Source organism: Bos mutus, chromosome 2, assembly GCF_027580195.1.
Source record: "Bos mutus isolate GX-2022 chromosome 2, NWIPB_WYAK_1.1, whole genome shotgun sequence".
In the NCBI taxonomy this organism is placed as follows: domain Eukaryota; kingdom Metazoa; phylum Chordata; class Mammalia; order Artiodactyla; family Bovidae; genus Bos; species Bos mutus.
This window is the reverse complement of record NC_091618.1, coordinates 39,927,088-39,948,522: the sequence shown is the minus strand read 5'-3', so window position 1 is coordinate 39,948,522 and position 21,435 is coordinate 39,927,088. Positions and strand designations below refer to the sequence as shown.

At 45.7% G+C, this 21,435-nt stretch overlaps 2 protein-coding genes across 4 annotated transcripts; one reads left to right on the top strand and one right to left on the bottom strand.

Moving 5' to 3' along the window:
• Positions 1–1,010: 1,010 nt before the first annotated feature.
• METTL21A (methyltransferase 21A, HSPA lysine) lies at positions 1,011–11,013 on the bottom strand. 3 transcript variants are annotated; one of them, XM_070387601.1, is made up of 4 exons: positions 10,891–11,013; positions 9,862–10,040; positions 8,308–8,419; positions 1,011–2,714 (listed from the first exon to the last, which is right to left on the bottom strand). In XM_070387601.1, exons 2-4 carry the CDS (start codon positions 10,006–10,008, stop codon positions 2,317–2,319), a joined length of 657 nt encoding a protein of 218 aa, XP_070243702.1. In that variant the 5' UTR covers positions 10,009–10,040; positions 10,891–11,013; the 3' UTR covers positions 1,011–2,316. The 3 variants fall into 3 exon arrangements, with proteins under 3 accessions (XP_070243702.1, XP_070243708.1, XP_070243717.1); XM_070387607.1 differs by lacking the exon at positions 10,891–11,013 and adding an exon at positions 10,457–10,842; XM_070387616.1 differs by lacking the exon at positions 10,891–11,013 and adding an exon at positions 10,699–10,837.
• A 32-nt stretch (positions 11,014–11,045) lies between these two features.
• LOC106701397 (protein bicaudal D homolog 1-like) lies at positions 11,046–20,135 on the top strand. Its single transcript, XM_070387624.1, has 3 exons — positions 11,046–11,115; positions 11,382–11,697; positions 19,953–20,135. The coding sequence occupies exons 2-3, from the start codon at positions 11,452–11,454 to the stop codon at positions 20,121–20,123; spliced, it is 417 nt and encodes a 138-aa protein (XP_070243725.1). The 5' UTR covers positions 11,046–11,115; positions 11,382–11,451; the 3' UTR covers positions 20,124–20,135.
• The last annotated feature ends 1,300 nt before the right edge of the window (positions 20,136–21,435 follow it).

The window sequence follows — 21,435 nt, the reverse complement described above, 5'->3', positions numbered from 1 at the left end:
AGGAGACTAGATTTCTATCCTTGAGGACAAAATAAGCACACTTTAAAATGCATATTTATAGAATAAATTAATCCTTTTCTCAGAAATAAAAAGTCACAACTCTGTTGACATTTATAGTGGACCAGATATATTCTTACACCCCCTCCCTCTGTACACACCCCTGAAGCACTCATTTCCTAGCTTCTGGTAACATCGGTGGCTGATGGCGCTCAGCTGAGTCTCTCAGGAACTGTCTCCACCCCAAAGTTAAGCCCCTTGGATCCAATGACTGACTACACAAGGATGTAAGTCCCACCCCCTTACCTCAACACCCATTTTCTGGCCACCCCAGCTCTGAATTCTGCTGAGGGCTTTCCCACCTGCATCCCAACCCAATTTCTCCCTCTTTCCCAATCCTGCTACTTTTACTCCCTCAGAGGTGTTGTTCTTGAAAGCATTCTCATTTAAACTTTCCAAACCTTAACCTTCAACCCTGAGTCTATTTCCCTAGGGAACTGGACCTGTGCCATTTTGAACCAAAAGCCAAAAAAAAAAAAATGACTTGATTTTCACTTAGACAGCCGAGCTATTGCTGGTGAATTTTTCTCACCTTTTCTTCTATTTGTAGGACAAGGGGAAAAAATTACCTTCCACTTTTTCTGATTCTTAATGTTTTACAGAAACGTAAAAGAACCCAATCACAGCCTCACTTGGTGGTGCACCCAAGCACTCTACTGCCCTCCCCCCCGCCACCCATACCCAGACATTCTCAGAGCTCTCTCCAGAGTCAGGGATGTTCAAGCAAAGGAGCTGAACTCCAATCAATACATTCATTTCTAGTAACAAACCTAGATGGGGTTGGCCTTTCATTATAGTGTTGTTAATATTGCAGGGCTTTTATTTTACTTGTTTTTAAAGATGTTCCAGGCCCATGGTACAGTACTGGCATTTTATGGATTCGGTTATCTGTGGACATTTCCATTTCATGTGCATTTATCAGAACTGTGTTGAACTGGCACATCACAATCCTCAGAACTTTAAATTCACCTTTATTAAAGTAAAACCTCTATCTAAACCTCTATTTAAAATATGACACATCCAAAATAGTCATTAAAAGTTAAGAGGGAGGAGGTCTTGTTTGTAATGTTTTACAAAGAAATCTATCTCTAGTACGAAACATCATACTGAAATTATAATATTCTTGTGGTCTAAATGTTTAAGCTGTTGTTTAAGCTTTTACATTGTGGGGGTAAAAAACAAAAGGCCAGGGTATGTGTGTGACTTCATAACGTCTATCAAAGGTAATCATAAAACAATGTAGCAATCAATCAATCCAAAGATCAATACCCTCTAACTGTAATTCATTCAACAAATATTTGGATATAATATACTAGATACTGGGGAGACCATAATGAAAGAGGCAGAGGCATTCCTGGCCCCCCAAGAACCATACAATCTTCTGGGGCTCACAAACATTGAATAAACAATTATAAGTGCAATGTGGAAGGAGCTGAGACGGGGAGTTAACCTCCCATGGAGGGATGAGGTCTAAAACTTTTTCTTTTACTGTCATCCTGTGCATCATGAGGAGGCAGGGAAAGCCTACAAAACAACATTTGAGAAATACAAAAACATTCGAGAAAGGGTAAAGCTGAAGGGAGATACTACAGCTTTTGATTTGAAGAAGATAATCTATTCCCAGCACATAGAGGTCTAAGATTTTAGGAGCTTACCAAAAAGTAACTAAAATTTTATTTTTATTTACTCTTTTGTTTATATACCTAAATGTGAAATTATACCAAAAATGCATATGAGACCTCAGAAAACTCACATCCTAATCTTTAGTAACCAAAAGTACTTAAGGCGTAAATACATCAGACAAAAGATTTCAACAGTATTAACAGATCAAGGAATGTACATTAAACTTCTTGTCTTATAAAATTAGACAACTGGGATAAACATATGTCTTACAATGTGTTTTAAATGATTTGCATCACCTAGCCTCACCAAAACAAGTTCTTTATACCAACCCTTCATCAGAGCATCGATGAAAATTGTTTATTGAGAGGCAGTATATGGGATACAGAAAAAACACAAACCAAAATCTCACACTTTCCTTTCATGTTAACTGAATTTCAGAGTTAGTAATATATAACTAAAGAAGTCACAGCTATGGGACGAAGTGCTGCTTTGTTTTACAACTGCACATTTGCTTTGTCTTTTGAGAACCTTTGGTTAAACTTGTACAGCGGGCTACTTTATTACATATGATTATATTCCCCATATAAGACCTTAATTGATACACTCAGTGACAACATTCTTATAAATTAGAACCAATTATAAGTCCTCTCTCAGGCATCTCCTCTGTGCTTTGTAAATATGTACGTCTTTTTCAGAATCATAGTGAACCTTACTCACAGTAAATTGCCTCTCCAGCATTGCTAAAAAGTTGTAATCCCGTTCATAGCGAATTCGGCAAGCTAAAAGAACCACAGAGTGGTTGCTACAGAGATGCTCCAATGTTTGAAGAAGATCTGTGAATGTTTCTTCTAAATATATGATATCAGCTCCAAGTATCAGGTCAAATTCTCCAGGTGAAAAACTCCCCAAATTTTGTCCCCAAGTCAGCTCCTTAACAACAGCTTTGGGCTGGATATGGGGTGGTAAATTGGCTTGAACGTTTGATTTAAGAAACTCTAATGCTACTTTTCGATCCGTGATAGTCACATGAGCACCTAGAATGTGGGACAGAAAGTAATGCGCACATCAGTACAATTAACAAGGAGAGGGGTCAAGTTAAAAAGCAGGGTGAGCAACGCTACACATTTCACCTAATACATCAGAACAGTGGCCAGAAGCTCCTCCTCTAGTGCCTGCGGGTAAACATGAACCTTCTGTTCGCCTCTATGACTTCTCACTGTTTGCAGAAGTTACGCCTATTAAATACAAAGTCCCCAAGTGATAAGCTAGCTGATGCTTCTGAATTCTGCAGGCAGAAGTGGCCCACCCTCCATAGGTGTCTACCATTACACTTCATTCCTTAGGGTACCATCTTCAAGTCAGTAGGCTTCAGGGCAGAATGGAAGCCAAAGATGAAAAATCTGGGTGCAATTGATTATGAAGACAGCAAGATACTTTTAAACACAGAAAGGCTCCTTTCTGGGGCTAAAGCTTTAAAAAGAAGCATGGAAAAGATTAACTGGCTGCTAAGAAATTTCAATCTACCTCTACTTACGCTGTCAGGAAGCAGCCAATCTATATGCAATCATTCAATTTACATATAATTATGGAAAAATGATAACATTAAAAATCACAAGATTGTATCACAGCCCTGTAGGTGAAATAATGTTCTCTGTGTGCTAAGTTTCTACAAGCAATGTGTAAAATAAAGGAGGCAGTATTGTATTAATCTGTTTCTTGTGGGTTGTTTACAATGAACTAAGAGATTCAACTTTTTGAACCAGTATGGCGGAGAGAAGTCTGAACTGGTAGTTAGCCTTCAGGTGAAGCAACTACATAAGGTCAGCCCTGAAACACCTCATCTACACTGCATTAACACTATCATACACATAATCCTGCTTGGTTTTAACCCTGTAACTTCTAAAACATAAACATTACACTTCATTCTTTCATAAATTACTTTTCATCTGTACCCTCCAGTCTGCAGTCTTCATGGGCAATCCCCCAGAGGATCCCAGCACAGCTGCTGGCAGCACCATTTCCGTACAGTTTATACGGAAGGTTTCTTATCTTGACATACAGCGTATTAGAGCATATAATTCCGCTGGACATGTGACTCAGTCCTGAGTGTGATACTGTGAAAATGTGCCAGTTGACAGATGCATGCACCTATCACTGTTGCTAGACAGAATGCTGCCTGGTGAGTAGAATTCAGTGATGCTTTCCCTCTCTCCTGGTAACAAGCCTTTCCTGCTTTGACCTAGAGCTTTACCTCTGGACTTCCTAACAGTCTACAGAGCACTCTGCTGTCAGCACTGGAGTGATGTGGTTTTCCATATGCCACCGCAGTGTTCACGTTAATAGCTCTTAGATGTAGACCTCCTCGAACGCCTGCCTCAGAGGTTTCTGAGGCTACCTCTGACCTGCCAAGTGTGCCACAAGTTTCAGTAGAATCTTACTGTCAGTTGACCATTCCCCAAAACATCCACCAGCTCCATAAATATCCAAGTGGCTGCCATCAGCCATGGGACAAAGACCCCTACCTTCACAGAATCTACATTCAAGTGAGGAGAGAGGCAGCAAGGGGTGTTTTTAAAAGTAGGGTATCCAGTATGTTAGTCGGAGGTACACACTAAGGAAAAAAATAAAGCAGGAAAGAGAGATAAAACATCAGGAAGTAAGAGAGTTGGTTTGAAAGGAAGGGCCTCACGGAGAAGGTAACTTAGGTAGGGGAATAACCAAATGCATAGACACATGTATGCAATCACGATTATAACTATGATTAAAATATGAGTGGAGATTCCTTTAAAAAACTAGTAGTAAAACTACCATATGACCCAGCAATCCCACCACTGGGCATACACCCTGAGGGAACCACAACTGAAAAAGACACGTGTACCCAGTGTTCATAGTAGCACTGTCTACAATAGCTTAGGACACAGAAGCAACCTAGACATCCATCCACAGACGAATGGGTAAAGAAGTGGTGGTACATAAATACAATGGAATATTATTCAGCCACAAAAAGGAGCAAATCTGAGTTAGTTCTAGTAAGGTGGATGAATCTAGAGCCTGTTATAAGAGTGAAGTAAGTCAGAAAGAGAAAACTATATCATATATTAACAAATAAATGGAATCTAGAAAAATGGGACTGATGAACCTATTTGCAGGGTAGGAATAGAGACTCAGACATGCAGAACAGACTTGTGGTCATAGCTGGGGAAGGACGGGATGGGATTAAATAGAGAGAGTAGTCCTGAAACATACACATTACCATATGTACTGCCAGTGGGAAGCTGCGGAAAACAGAGGGAGCTCAACCCACTGCTGTGTCTCAACCTAGAGGGGTGGGATGGGGTGAGTGGTGGGAGAGAGGTTCAAGAAGGAAGGGACATGTGTATATTTATGGCTGATTCACATTGTTGTATGCCAGAAACCAACACATTATAAAATTACTCTTCAATTAAAAATAAATTTTTAAAAATATGGATGGAGAAAAGGAAAAGAAGGAAACACACCAAGATTCTAATGGTAATTATGTTGTAAAGTCATGAACAACCAGAATCTTTGGTGGGTTTTTCCTTTTTTTCAGACTGCTTCTAGGGCTATTTTTGTAATAGAGTTATATCATTTTTATAACAAACAGTAATTTTCCTGATTTTCTAGCTCATCTTTCATTCCAAAGCTCTTTGGGCATCCACTGTGTGCCAGCTGCTGTATTCGCACCAAGGACACGCAGAATGAGACACCATCCCCCTCCTCGGGAGCCTCAGCCGGCCAGGAGAGACGGACACCTGAAACAACCGCCTGGAGTCAGACGTGGCAGAGCCAGGGGCAGAGCGGGCACCGAGCCCTGGGGCGGCAGAGAAACGAGGCCACAGCTACTGCCGGGGCAGCCACGGGCACGCCGTCTGCCCTTCTGCATTCTGGCCCCTACCAGAGGCCCCATCTTTTGTGGCAACAACTAACTAGTCCCTCGCTCTGGGATGGTCTTTGAAGAACCTTACCTGGCTTTCCCAAGCCCACAAATGCAGATTTCCAGATCGGAAACAAAACACAGAGGGGCTATGAACACTTGCTGAGCATTTACTTTGTGCCAGTCAATGACCTACAGATGTCTACAGGTAATCTCATTTGATCCTCGCTGGGCAGTGAATACGGTCATTATCCCCATTTTATTGGGAAACTGAGGTTTAGAGATTCAGCAACTTGCCCAAGGTAACACAGCTGCTGCTGCTGCTGCTGCTGCTAAGTCGCTTCAGTCGTGTTTGACTCTGTGCGACCCCATAGATGGCAGCCCACCAGGCTCCCCCGTCCCTGGGATTCTCCAGGCAAGAACACTGGAGTGGGTTGCCATTTCCTTCTCCACTGCATGAAAGTGAAAAGTGAAAGTCAAGTCGCTCAGTCGTGTTCAACTCTTTGCGACCCCACGGACTGCAGCCTACCAGGCTCCTCTGTCCATGGGATTTTCCAGGCAAGAGTACTGGAGTGGGTTGCCATTGCCTTCTCCAGTAACACAGCTAGTAAGAGGTAAAAGAAGTCAGAGGTGGTGGAGTGCTTACTTGCGGCTGGGGGGTGGTGAGGGAGTGGGCAGGAGGGCATATTGGGAGTTTGGGATCAGCAGGTGCAAACTATTGTATGTGGGATGAATGGCAGCAAAGTCCTACTGTGTAGCACAGGGAACTGTATTCAGTATGCTGTGACGGAGCAAAATGGGAAATGTATGTATGTATATATATGTCTGGGTCGGGTTGCTGTGCAGCAGAAGTTGGCATGACATTGGGAATCAACTATGCTTCAGTAAAATTAAATTGAAAAAAAAAAAAGAGGTCAGCGCCTAGTGGGCCTCTAACCCTGTGCACATCACCACAGTCTGTCTTGACAGCAGTGAGGACGCCCTTGTTCTCAGGAAGAGACAGAAGAAACCTCATCTTTCCATCCAGTTAACTCCTCTCACGCCACCAAGACGAGGGTTAGTGTTGCAGAAAGAAAAAAACTCAGGCTGCTGTATCTGACAAGCCCGGTTTGAGTCTCAGCTCAACACTAATCAGGACTTCAAAAAGTGGGTTAGTTTCCCAGAACTTCCAGCTTCACTGGCAAAATGAAAATTTTAAAACATACCTAACATACACAGGGATGATACAAGGTTAATGTGAGGAGAACAAAAGGTGGTATCACTGAGGGCCTCCCTGGTGACTGAGAGTGCTGTGACACCAGATACGCGTGTGGGCTAAGTCGATTCAGTCATGTCCGACTCTTTGCCACCCCGTGGAACTGAAGCCTACCAGGCCTCTCTGTCCACGGGGTTCTCCGGGCAAGAGTACTGGAATGGGTTGCCATTCCCTTCTCCAAGGGATCTTCCCAACCAAGGGATGAAACCCACATCTCTTGCGTCTCCTGCATTGGCCGGTGGGTTCTTTACCACTAGTGCCACCTGTGATGTCAGACAGATGGACCTAAATCAGCTTCTAGGTACGTAATTCCACCCACCGCCCCGCCTATGCTCCCCATGGGAAGGCAAAATCTAAACAGAGAAAGTAATACTGAAAAAGATATGTTGCCAGAAAAAGAACAGGACAAAAGTGGGGCTTTAGTGGGTCCTCAAGTACTTGTACACACAAGATGGAATTCTAGATCCTGACCACCCCAGTGTGGTCTGAGGATCAGCAGTTTGGGCATCACTGTCATCACTTGGGAGCTCATAAGAAATGCAGGCTCTTGGGCCCCACTCTAGACCCAGGGAAGAACAAACAAGAGCCCCAGCTGACAATACCGAAGTGAGGAATAGTATATATTATATCTTAGAGGCAGGTCTACCCAATCATCAAATAGCTTGAACTGCACAAGCCAGAAATTGTAGAAAAGAATAAAAAAATTGTCAACAGTCAACTCTTTGTCAAAAAAGAGTCAATGAATTATGAAATAGAAATGAAGGTTAAAAATGCTCTAGGCCTAAATTAATGTCTGTATGCAAAAAACACACACACACAAACCTTGACATCAAGTCAGAACTACGTACTATTTAATAGAGGATGTCAGTTCAAACTGCAGGGGGCCTAGCCCTTCCTAAAAGGAACAAACCACCAAAGATTCCTCAGCAACAAAGGTAAAAGATTTTCTGCTCTCCTTACTTCCTTGGGGTAAATCCAAACATAGACACAGGGATAGTGGTTTAGTTGCTAAGTCATGTCCAGCTCTTGAGACCCCATGACTGTAGCCCGCCAGGCTCCATGGGATTTCCCAGGCAAGAATACTGGAGTGGGTTGCCATTTCCTTCTCCAGGGGAACTTCCCAACCCAGAGATCAAACCTGCTTCCCCTGCACTGCAGGAGGTCGGTACCTAAAACTGTAAAATAAAAATAAAAAAATACACGAATTGGATAATTCTCTTTGAATTCAGTCTCCTTAAGATCATCACAGAATTGAAGGGGGCAAAGCATCTCCAGTGAGAATATAAATAACAGGATGAGACAGAAAGAGAAGGAATGAGCCTTCCTGAAGTTGTGAACATAGCAGTTGTGGCCCGTGACTCATAATAAGTACAAGGAGAAGGACAGTAACCCAGTAAGAGGGAAACTAACAATGGGTTTGCGTCATGAAAAGGCCACCCTTCCACTCACACGGGAGGGAGCCCTGCGTCACACTCACCCAGCAGGGCAGCCACTATGCCCACCAGCCCTGTGCCAGCACCCAGCTCCACAGCAGAGCAGCCCCTGAGCTCCACAGTGCCCATCTCCAGATACGTGGCAAGAACGACAGCCTGAGTCAAAACACAGTATGACAGTTAAGGTCAACAAGCGCTTCAGGATTTCCAGCAGGCTCCATGCTCCAGGAAGTTACCACACACCCCCTCCCACTGCGAGGCTCAACTCCCAGGTTAACAGCACCCGTGGGAACTCAGCTGCTGCTGGTAGGGTCACCTAGAGCAAACATGGATACCAAGTCCCACAGCCCAGCTGCCCCCAGCCCCACCGGAGGCCCTTGGGGGGACAGCAGCAGTCAGTGATTCTGTCCACCCAAGACCGGGTCCTGCTGAATCTGGGAAGGTGGTTAACTTCTGTGTCACAGCACTCTGACACTCAAGGTTTACAAACCCATTCTGGCAGAGCTGACATGAACAGTCTCTGTGATTTGGCTTAAGGAAAGTCCAGTTCCTAAACCGAGTTCAAATCAGCAAAGCCAAAACCAAAGGGGACAAGCAGAGCCCCACTAAGCCTCTCGGAGCTGCACCCCTCTCTCCTGCTCTCCTGAGCCCCTAACACTCATCACCCCTCAGCGACCCGACATCAAGGGGTAAGTTTCAGATGAAGGGTTGGACTTGATATGTGAGTTAGCATTTGCAAACAACTCTAAAAATCAATGTATGCTCTTAACATAATTTTAATTTTTCATGGCCACATAGTATACTGAGCAATTCCTCTTCTCGGGGAGAATGAAGGAGACTCACCCATTCCTCACTATTCTGTATCTTTACTACTCTCTGAGAAAACTTTTCTTGTAGTTACCTTGGACTAGATTCCTAGAAGTAGTACCACTGGGTTACAGATATATCAATATTTTGTATCCCTGAATGTTTCTGACACCCCTAATACAATGTTAAGATGGTAAAACTGTATCTATGCCAATCATTTATCCAGCATTCACTGAATCCTGAGTTTCCCACTGAATCCCAGGTGCGGCTGGAGGCTGAGGGCAAGTCTGCCACAAGCAGTTGAAAGAACAGGGCTGGGGAGAGGGAAAAGTAGCAATTACAGTGTCCTTTTTTGATCATGACAACTATGGAAAACTTAAAGAAAACACATGATCCTCCTGTGGGGCTTTGTCAGTTACATTTTCTTTGTGCAATGTTAAACTTAGTCTCCAAAGCAGCTAGGGGCTCCAGTGGCAAGTCATTTAATTTCTCTCAGCTTTCTTTACTCACCCTTAAAATGCAATCTATTTAGTGGGGTGGGGGGCAGGCAGGAAAATGATTCTAGTGGGTAGAGGTTTTCTGGGGATGGGGTGTGGTGATGCAATGTTTTAAAACTCAGCATAGAGGTACTTGCACCACTTTGTGAATTTACTTAAAAACAAAAAAAAAAAACTTGAAGTGAAAGGTACAGTATATGAATTACAAGCCAACAAAGCTGTTAACTTTTCAAAAATAAGAGCAGTCTTATCATCAATTGCTGATATTTTCAGAGGCGTCCGGGGCTCACTTACCGCGTCCCAAACCACCGCTGCGACTCCCAGTTGCTTCCAGTCCTGCCGGATCTGTATCGTGTGGTTTGCAAAGGAGAAGGTGGCCAGAGGCTTGTGGAATCTCTGCAGCCCCATCTCCGCGGTCTCCGTATAGGGCACCAGGGCCATCTCGCCCCCGCCAACTCTCTGTTCCCTCCAAGCTGTAGGGCAAAAGAATCCTGAGTGAGGCTCTAGCCAGAAAATGCATGACCTCTTTAGTAGCTCCAAGTGCTCAAAGCCAGTTGTTACAAGTTCAAAAGAAGAAAGAGTTGAGGCGAAGTCTCTAATCCCTTTTGCACGGCCCTCCTGGGAAGTGAGATTTCGCTCTGAATTCACGCCAAAGGTGCTGGATGCCCTATACATTCAGCTGTAACCACTCAGTGAATTCGGTAAGAGTGAGCGAAGTGGAGATGTCAGCTCAGGGCGCGGACAAAGTAGCGCTTTCTAAACCGCCTGGGCCCGCGTGGACTGCGGCTTGCAACCCGCCGCGGTCGGCGGGGCATCTATTGTTTTGTGTTGGTCTCCCCTCGCTCCCTCTCCCTCGGTGAGTTCAATGGGGACCACCACGGACTCGAACCTGAACTTCAACCCGGGGTTAACGTTGTGATTATCCTGCTTTATGGTACCAGTTGGATATACACGGTCTACGCAGATCCATTTCCTGGAGACTGAAAGTGAAAGACCCTCGGGGATTCTGAATCACTCGCGGGGAGCGGGACCATGGGTCCGGCATGGAGTGGCCCCCCACCGCGGCTGGGAGCCCTCCCCGGAGTCGCCCGCCCCGCCAACCCCAAAGAGGGGCAGCGGACAGGGACGCACGTCTTTCCGCCGGGCCCTGAGGCTACGGGAAGCAGCGGGGTAGGGGCTGGAGCCTGGAGAGGGGCCGCCACTCGGCGCGGCCTCACCCCGCCCCGGGAGCGCCGGAACCTCCCCGCCGATGGCACGGCCAGCACCCCGGGAGCCCGGCGGGCCACACACTGGGGCCCGCGGCACGGCCTTGCCTCTACTTACGGCTCCGGAGACGGCCTCGCGTGGCGCGCGCGTCGCTTTCCCCGCCCCCAAGGTCGCCGACGGAAATGACCGGCTTTAAAGGGCCAGAGAGCGGGTAGACCGCCGGGCCGGGCGGGGGCGGGCGGGGGCGGGCGGGGGCGGGCGGCCGGCGCTGGGCCACCCGTTTCCGGTCCCCCGCCTTCCCAGAACAAGCGATCCCCGAGCGCCAGCGACGCGGAGCGGCGGGTGCAGTGTGGGGACCCAGAGCGGGGATGGCGGGGCGGAGGCGGGGGCGGGGCGGGGTTCCCGCTGTGTGTGTCCGCAAGTCAGTTTCTCTGGCCACCGAGGGTGGAGCTCGTGGAGGATCCACGCTCTCTAAATCGGGGCGTTTTATAACGACCACCGCAGACTCGATCCTGAACTTAAACTGGGCGGACTCGATCCTGAACTTAAACTGGGCGGACTCGATCCTGAACTTAAACGGCATTAACAGTATGATTATCCCGCTTTAGGATACCCTCTGTTATTACTGCCCCACCGTCATCTCCAGTATTAGATACAAGTGACATTCGCAAAGAACCAATGAATATCTACAACCTTAATGCCATAATCCGGGACCAAATCAAACATCTGCAGAAAGCCTTGGACCGGTCCTTGGAGCTGTCTCGTCAAGGAGCTGCAGCACGGGAGCTGGCCCCCGTGGTCGATAAAGACAAGGAAGCCCTAATGAAAAAGATCCTCAAGTCGCTACTGAGCACCAAACGGGAGCAGATCCGCCACACTGAGGGCGGTGCTGAAAGCCAACAAACAGGTGATCTCATTCTACTGGTGAGCTATGCTAGCCAACACTTTAGTTTATGCCTAAATGTTTTCAGTGTCCACTACCATCAGAATGGGAGAAGGAAATGCCAACCCACTCCAGTATTCTTGCCTAGAGAATTCCATGGACAGAGGAGCCTGGCGGGCTATAGTCCATGGGGTCACAAAGAGTCGGACATGACTGACCAACTAACACTACTACACTACTGGATATACACCGCTGGTGATGCGGGGGCGCGGAGGGCCTGGGTGCCACCGCGGCCGGGGACCGCGAAGCCACCCGCCTGGCGCTGGACAGGCGGTGGGTCCACCTGCCAGTCTCTGTGCTAGTTCTCGTGCTCGCGCTTTTGTGTGTGTGTGGTTTTAAAATTTGTGCGCTTGCGGGTCAGTAGCGGGTGTAGGAGAAAATTCGCCCCTAAGAATACGTGGTCACCCATCCACCACCCATCACCCATTCACCATTTCACCAAAGTGAAGTCCGAATTAGTGAATTCGCGCGCTCCGTGGCTGCGGAGTGGAAAACGCGGGGTTGTTGCTAGCGCGGTCAGCCGGGATCCTGTCTCCTTCCTCCCCCGGCCAAAAGGTCAGCGCACCTGCCCTGGGGGCACCCGTTCTCGAGAAGAAACTGCTCAGAGTGTGGTGTCTGGCCGCAGGCCCATGGGAGGGACGCGGTTGGAGAGAGCATCCAGGAATGTGACTGCGCTGGGGGTTGGAGGGAGGGGGGCAAAAATGACGAGATGAGGGCTACCCTCCTTCTCCCTGGAAGGTTTCTTTTTCCTCTTGGATCTTGACCCACAGACCCTGCAACCCACCCGCCGCCGCTCTCTCGCAGCGAGTCTCAGCTCCGCCTGCACTTTGGAATAAACTGGAGCGCTTTTCAACCCTGCAGAGCTGGATGCTGCCACTGCAAAGTCTCAGCTGGTTAGCGGTGGGGCCAGAGCAATCCTATTTTTCAGAGCTTCCCGGGTGATTCCTGCCGGCAGACTGGACCATGCCCCTCCCGACGACCCCCGCGTCCCCGCTTCCTATTCCTCTCGCATCCCGCAGGGGGCGTGCTCTGCTCTCTGTCCAGATTTCCTTAGAAAGCTGGGACCCTCGGCTGCAAAAGTGACTTGAAGAACTTTGAAAGCCACCAGTGAAAATCTTTTCCATTTTTCCTTCCTTTCTTTGCTTTGCTCAGTTATTCATCGTTAACTTTTTTATGTTAGTGGCATAAAACTGGCAAGAAAGTGCAACGATTCCCCAAACACTCCCTGCCGGGTGCCTAGCCTCCCCGTTTATCATCTCCCACCAGAATGGTGCATTTATTACAACTGATGAACCTACGGTAACACATCATTATCACCCCAAGACCAGAGTTTACACATTAGACTTCACTGTTGGTATCAGTTCAGTTCAGTTTTGTTGCTCAGTCGTGTCTGACTCTTTGCGACCCCATGGACTGCAACATGCCAGGCCTTCCTGTCCATCACCAACTCCTGGAGTTTACTCAAACTCATGTCCATTGAGTCGGTGATGCCATCCAACCATCTCATCCTCTGTCGTCCCCTTCTCCTCCTGCCCTCAATCTTTCCCAGCATCAGGGTCTTTTCAAATGAGTCAGCTCTTCACATCAGGTGGCCAAAGTATTGGAGTTTCAGCTTCAACATCAGTCCGTCCAATGAATATTCAGGATTGATTTCCTTTAGGATGGACTGGTTGGATCTCCTTGCAGTCCAAGGGACTCTCAAGAGTCTTCTCCAATACTGCAATTCAAAAGCACCAATTGTTTGGCGCTCAGCTTTCTTTTTAGTAAAACTCTCACATCCATACTTGACTACTAGAAAAACAATAGCCTTAACTAGATGGACCTTTGTTGGCAGAGTAATGTCTCTACTTTTTAATGTGGTGTCTAGGTCATAACTTTTCTTCCAAAGAGTAAGCATCTTTTAATTGCATGGCTGCAATCACCATCTGCAGTGATTTCGGAGCCCAAAAAAATAAAGTCTGACACTGTTTCCCCATCTATTTGCAATGAAGTGATGGGACTGGATGCCATGATCTTTGTTTTCTGAATGTTGAGTTTTAAGCCAACTTTTTCACTCTCCTCTTTCACTTTCATCAAGAGACTCTTTAGTTCTTCTTCACTTTCTGCCATAAGGGTGGTGTCATCTGCATATCTGAGGTTATTGATATTTCTCCCAGCAATCTTGATTCCAGCTTGTGCTTCATCAGCCCAGCGTTTCTCATGATGTACTCTGCATAGAAGTTAAATAAGCAGGGTGACAATATACATCCTTGATGTATTCCTGTCCTCATTTGGAACCAGTCTGTTGTTCCATGTCCAGTTCTAACTGTTGCTTCCTGACCTGCCTACAGATTTCTCAAGAGGCAGGTCAGGTGATCTGGTACTCCCATCTCTTCTAGAATTTTCCACAGTTCATTGTGATCCACACAGTCAAGGCTTTGGCATAGTCAATAAAGCAGAAATAGATGTTTTTTTCTGGAACTCTCTTGCTTTTTCAATGATCCAGCGGTTGTTGGCAATTTGATCTCTGGTTCCTCTGCCTTTTCTAAAACCAGCTTGAGCATCTGGAAGTTCATGGTTCACGCATTGTTGAAGCCTGGCTTGGAGAATTTTGAGCATTACTTTACTAGCATGTGAGATGGGTGCAATTGTGCGGTAGTTTGAGCATTCTTTGGCATTGCCTTTCATTGGGATTAGAATGAAAACCGACCTTTTCCAGTCCTGTGGCTGGGTTTTCCAAATGTGCTGGCATATTGAGTACAGCATCTTTTAGGATTTGAAATAGCTCAGCTGGAATTCCATCACCTCCACTAGCTTTGTAATGATGCTTCCTAAGGCCCACTTGACTTCACATTCCAGGATGTCTGGCTCTAGGTGAGTTATCACACCATCATGATTATCTGGGTCATGAAGATCTTTTTTGTACAGTTCTTCTGTGTATTCTTGCCATCTCTTCTTAATATCTTCTGCTTCTATTAAGTCCATACCAATTCTGTCCTTTATTAAGCCCATCTTTGTATGAAATGTTCCCTTGGTATCTCTAATTTTCTTGAAGAGATCTCTAGTCTTTCCCATTCTATTGTTTTCCTCTGTTTCTTTGCACTGATCACTGAGGAAGGCTTTCTTATCTCTCCTTGCTATCTTTTAGAACTCTGCATTCAAATGGGTATGTCTTTCCTTTTCTCCTTTGCTTTCTGCTTCTCTTCATTTCACAGCTATTTGTAAGGCCTCCTCAGACAGCCATTTTGCTTGTTTGCATTTCTTTTTCTTGGGGATGGTCTTGATCCCTGTCTCCTGTACAATGTCATGAACCTCCATCCATAGTTCATCAGGCACTCTGTCTATCAGATCTAGTCCCTTAAATCTATTTCTCACTTCCACTCAAATCGTAAGGGATTTGATTTAAGTCATACCTGAATGGTCTAGTGGTTTGCCCTACTTTCTTCAATTTCAGTCTGAATTTGGCAATAAGGAGTTCATGATCTGAGCCATGGTCAGCTCCCAGTCTTATTTTTGCTGACTGTATAGAGCTTCTCCATCTTTGACTGCAAAGAATATGATCAATCTGATTTCGGTGTTGACTATCTGGTGATGTCCATGTGTAGAGTCTTCTCTTGTGTTGTTGGAAGAGGGTGTTTGCTATGACCAGTGTGTTCTCTTGGCAAAACTCTATTAGCCTTTGCCCTGCTTCATTCTGTACTCCAAGGCCAAATTTGCCTGTTACTCTAGGTGTTCTTGACTTCCTACTTTTGTATTCCAGTCCCCTATAATGAAAAGGACATCTTTTTTTGAGTGTTAGTTCTAAAAGATCTTATAGGTCTTCATAGAACCATTCAACTTCAGCTTCTTCAGCATTACTGATCAGGGCCTAGACTTGGATTGCCATAATATTGAACGGTTTGCCTTGGAAACGAACAGAAATCATTCTGTCGTTTTTGAGATTGCATCCAAGTACTGCATTTCAGACTCTTTTGTTGACTATGATGGCTACTCCATTTCTTCTAAGGGATTGTTGCCCACAGTAGTAGATATAATGTTCATCTGAGTTAAATTCACCCATTCCTGTCCATTTTAGTTCACTGATTCCTAAAATGTCAACGTTCACTCTTACCATCTCCAGTTTGACCACTTCCAGTTTGCCTTGATTCATGGACCTAGCATTCCAGAATCCTATGCAATATTGCTCTTTATAGCATCATACTTTGCTTCCTTCACCAGTCACATCCACAACTAGGTGTTGTTTTTGCTTTGGCTCTGTCTCTCCATTCTTTCTGGAGTTATTTCTCCACTGATCTCCATAGCATGTTGGTGTTGTACATTTTATGAACTTGGACAAATGAAGATATGTACCCACCATTATAGTATCACATAGAGTAGTTGCACTTCCTAAAAATCCTCTGTCTTCTACATATCCATCCATAACCTTTGGCAACCACTGATTTTTTTTTTTAACTCCAAAAAGTTTTGCATTTTCCAGGACGTCATATAGTTAGAATCATACAGTATGTAGCCCTTTGCTTAGTGTGCATTTAAGGTTCCTTCATGTCTTTTCATTGTTTGGTAGTTTATTTCTTTGAAGTGCTGAATGACACACATTCCATTGTATGGATATAGTACAGTTTGTCCATTTACCCACTAAAAGACAGCCCGATTGCTTCCAGGTTTTGGCAGTTATGAATAAAGCTGCTATAAACATTCCTGTGCAGGCTTCTCTATGGTCATAAGTTTCCACCTCCTTTGGGTAGAGACCAAGGAGCTTCACTTCTGAGTCACATGGAAGAGTATGTTTTGTTTTATAAGAAACTGCCAAACTGCTTTCCAAAGTGACTGTATGATTTTGCAATCCCATCAGAAATGAATGAGAGTTCCTGTTGCTTCACATCCTTACCAGCATTTGATGTTGTCAGTGTCTGGATGTCGGCCATTCTAATGGGCTTGTAGTGGCCTCTCATTGCTGTTTTAATTTGCAATTCCCTAATTACATGTGACATGGAGCATCTTTTTTTCCCCCAGTTTTATTGAGATATGATTGACATATAACTTTGTATTAGTTTACAGTATACAACATAATAACATGATACATGTAAATATTGCAAAATGATCATCACAGTAAGTTTAGTGTGATGATATATAGCCTCACATAGTTACAGTTTTTTTCCTTGTGATGAGAACTTTTAAGATCTGCTATCTTAAGTTGCTTCAGTCATGTCTGATTTTTTGTGACTCCATGGACTGTAGCCCTCCAGGCTCCTCTGTCCATGGAATTTCTCAGGCAAAAATACTGGAGTGGATTGCCATGCCCTCCTCCAGGGGATCTTCCCGACCCAGGGATCAAACCCACGTCTCTTGTGTCTCCTGCATTGGCAGGCAGGTTCTTTACCACTAGCGCCACCTGGGAAGCCCCCTAGGTAGATTTTATGGTAATTCTGTTCTATTTTTAAGTTTTTGAGGAACCTCCATACTGTTTTCCATAGTGAGTGTAGCAATTTACATTCCCACCCACAGTGCACAAGGGTTTTCTTCTCTCCACATTCTCACCAACACTTGTAATCTCTTACCTTTTTGATAATAGGCATTCAACAAATATCTCACTGTGGCTTTGATTCGCATTTCTGTGGTGATTAATGATGCTGAGCACCTTTTCACACACCTGTTGTTTGGACCTTTTTAAAATCTGATTTCTTATAGTTAGATTTTAAGAGTTCTTTGTATATTTTGGATAATACTCCTTTATTAGATGTGTCTTTTGGAAATATTCTTCCAGTCTGTGGTTTTTCTTTTTATTCTCTTGAGTTTCGTTTGCAGAACAGAAATGTTTAATTTTAATGCAAGTTAGGCTTATCAGTTATTTCTTTCATGGATCATGCCTTTGGTATTATACCTAAAACATCATCACTATGCTCAAGGTCGTCTAGGCTTTCTCCTATTTTATCTTCTAGGGGTTTTATAGTTTTGCATTTTAATTTAAGTCTGTGATCCATATCAAGTTAATTCTTGTGAAAGCTGTAAGACTGTATCTAGAATTATTTTTTCCATGTGGATGTCTAGTTGTTCCAGCACCATTTGTTGAAAAGACAGTTTTTTTCCTCCCTGGTATTGCCTTTGCTCCACCTGGGGATGGGGTTAGGGACCGCCCCTATCTGGAGCCCTGTCACTGCTCCTTTTCCCTTTGCTAAAGACCTGCAGACCCCAGATGGGGGCGCTTCCTAACCCCATCCCCCGGTGGAGCAGAGCCCCAGCCAACCTGTGTAATTTGTGAACCATGAGTGAGAAATAAACCTTTATTGAGCTCACCATTGAGACTGAGAATTGTTATTACAGCATAATGCAGCAGAAGCTGCCAGAACACAAGTGTGAAAAAGGGAAATTTCAAAACAGGGAGAAGCTTATAGTGTGGGTGGCTCAATTTCAGTAAAGGTGATCCTCTTTGGGAGCTCTACATGGGGCTTCCCAGGTGGCACAATAGTAAAGAACTCGCCTGCCCATGCAGGAGACCTGGGTTCTATCTCCTGGAGGAGGAAATCGCAACCCACGCTAGTGTTCTTGCCTGGAAAATTCCATGGACAGAGGAACCCGGTGGGCTACAGTCCATGGGGTCACAAAGAGTCAGACACGACTGAGCACTCACATACCTCCCACTCTCCCTTGTTAGCATCAGCATCAACTGAGACAACTGACTGCCTTTATCCAACTGTGATTCTAAGGCTTGAAGACCATTTTCCTACTTGGGACAGTCTTGTGGGAGATGTGCAAAAAGGTAGATTCACTTTCTAGATTATTTATAATTCCAAAGTGCAGCTTGTTCATAATATAACAGTCTCTAAATCTATGTGCTTTTTGCTCATAGCAAGGTGGCTGGGCTTCATTCCCTGGTCATCTCCTGGACCCAAACAAAGGGACCATGCTTGGTCGTCTCCTCCAGGTCCGTGGTTCCCCATGTACCTTTAGTCTATTGGACCCTCATACCCACTCACCCCTTGTGGAGAGCAGAATTTAGGGTAAGGTAGAATATAAATAAGTATACCCAGGGCCTTTTAATTTATAGCTTTTTGTTTTTATTCCTGTGACTAAAACTGCCTTTCCCCAATCTTATGACTCCTCACTAGAGAATAATGGTAGAAGGGAGTTTGTTCTTTTATCCCTCCTGTTTTCTGGAACTGGCCCATATACAAGGTCACAGCAGATGCAGCCACCCTGGTACAATGTGATCCTGCCCCGGACCAAGGTGGATACCCAGCCTGGGCTGGGCAGATAATTCCCTCTGCAGATCGAGAATTCAGGGTGGCTACTGAACATCTCTTGTTATTATCTTTATTAATTCAATATTTATTTCTTGTTTGGTTGGTAGCAGTCCCCTTTTGCTAATGGTCAAGAGCCCTGGGGCCCGAGAATCTGGGTCCTATCCCAGCTCTGCAACTTAGTTTCAATTAGTTGTGAGACCTTAGCTAGGATGTGTTCACCTGTGCCTCACTCTGTTCCCCAGCTATAAACTGTTCACTCTGTTCCCCAGCTCTAAAGAGGGGATAATGTGCTGATTAAACTAGTAAACAAGGGCTTCCCAGGTGGTGCTAGCAGTAAAGAACCTGCCTGCCAATGCAGGAGACATAAAAGATGCAGGTTCAATCCCTGGGTCAGCAAGATCCCCTTGAGGAGGGCACAGCAACCCACTCAGTATTCTTGCCTGGAAAATCCCCATGGACAGAGGAGCCTCGCAAGCTACAGTGCACAGGGTCACAAGAGTCAGACATGACTGAAACTACTTTAGCACGCAAGGTGAGGTTCAAATGAGTTGTCTAAAGTACTTAAAACCATGCCCAGCAAACAGTGAACTTCATGTAGCATTTGCTCTTACTCGTCTATGTTTGGGATGGGACTGACCTCAGCCTTGACTCCAGGACCAGACACATGGCCCCAGCCTGGCCAAAGAGTATTTCCTTCTATCTGGTGGGTCAGAAGTAAGCATGTGACCAAAGCTGGGCTTTCCTGTGGCCAATTGTGAGACTTGCTGGGACTCTCAGAGAACCAGAGGGTTGAGGAGGACGAGAAATCCGAGTCCTGTTAGTCATCTGGTCCCAAGAGGACTGAACCAGGAGCGACTGGAGCCCCTGCAGGTGCCTGTGGAAGGAGAAGTGTCTCCCGAGGTGCCAAGTGACCACCTGGATCCAGTGGGCCAGAGTGCTGGGTTATTTGAGCTGTTAAATTCCCTAATTAGCTTAAACGAGTTTGAGCTGCTTTTTCCCTTTTGTGTCCCCTGCAGAAGAAAAACAATCCTGATATTTTCAGTCTGGGCTGGTTCCTTGAACAAAGGAGAAAAAGCCATGCCCATCAGGGCCACCCGGTGTGCTGTGTGTGGAGAAGCCAGGCCTCCAGATGGTCCTCCAGGTCCTGCTGCAGCTGGGCTCCCAGGGTCTACAGGACGCCAGTGTAACCTGATAATAAAGCTCCCTTTTTTGCTTTAGCTATTGTATTTTCTGATGTGTTTTTTTAGGAAGTAACATAAACAGAAAATGAACATTCTATAAGGTCCTCATGTATATAATAGGGCTTCACTTTTGGCTCAGCTGGTAAAGAATCCGCCTGCAATGTGGGAGACCTGGGTTCGATCCCTGAGTTGGGAAGATCCCCTGGAGAAGGGAACAGCTACCCACTCCAGTATTCTGGCCTAGAGAATTCCATAGACTGTATAGTCCGTGGGGTCACAATGAGTCGGACACTACTGAGCAACTTTCACCTGTATAATAACTTGCTATTGTATTTTCCAAACAACAAATATGATCCTAATAGATGGACTTGTGTTTGAAAGACAAAAAAATCTCCTCTCTACACTCACTGTCAGCAGATGACTGGAGTCCACATGTGCGTGCTAAGTCGCTTCAGTCATGTCCAACCTTTTGTGACCCCATGGACTATAGTCTGCCAGGCTCCTCTGTCCATAGGATTCTCCAGGCAAGAATACTGGAGTAGGTTGCCATGCCCTTCTCCAGGAGTTTTCCCAACTCAGGGATTGAACCCATGTCTCTTACATCTCCTGCATTGGCATGCAGGTTCTTTACCACTAGCACCACCTGGGAAGCCTCCCCTCCCACCTTGATAAATATGTTGACAAAACAGAAGTGTGATCTCTGGTTGCATCTTTCTTGTCCATTCTAGGATGAAAAGGCACCCCCACCCCCACCTCACACAGCCCTAAGTCTTCTGTCTTCTCTCCAGAACTGGAGAGGATTGCTCCCCAACTTTTTCCACCAATGGCTTCTCCTTTTTGCCTTCAAACAAGTCTGCTGCTGCTAAGTCGCTGCAGTCGTGTCCGACCCTGTGCAACCCCATAGACAGCAGCCCACCAGGCTCCCCCGTCCCTGGGATTCTCCAGGCAAGAACACTGGAGTGGGTTGCCATTGCCTTCTCCAATGCATGAAAGTGGAAAGTGAAAGTGAAGCCGCTCAGTCATGTCCGACTCTTAGCGACCCCATGGATTGCAGCCTACCAGGCTCCTCCATCCATGGGATTTTCCAGGCAAGAGTACTGGAGTGGGGTGCCATTGCCTTCTCCATCAAACAAGTCTAAGAGTCCCCTATTATCTAAAAATTCAGGATTTTAAGAGTGCTACAGGCTTGCCTCTGCCTGTAACCTGCCTACTCTTCTTGGCGCCCAACTGGCACGTTCTGTTCTCTCAGAGCGCCTCTGGCCAGCGCCAGGTCTTGGCTCTGTCCTGGCACCAGCCTTCTCTGGACATTGGTTCTCTG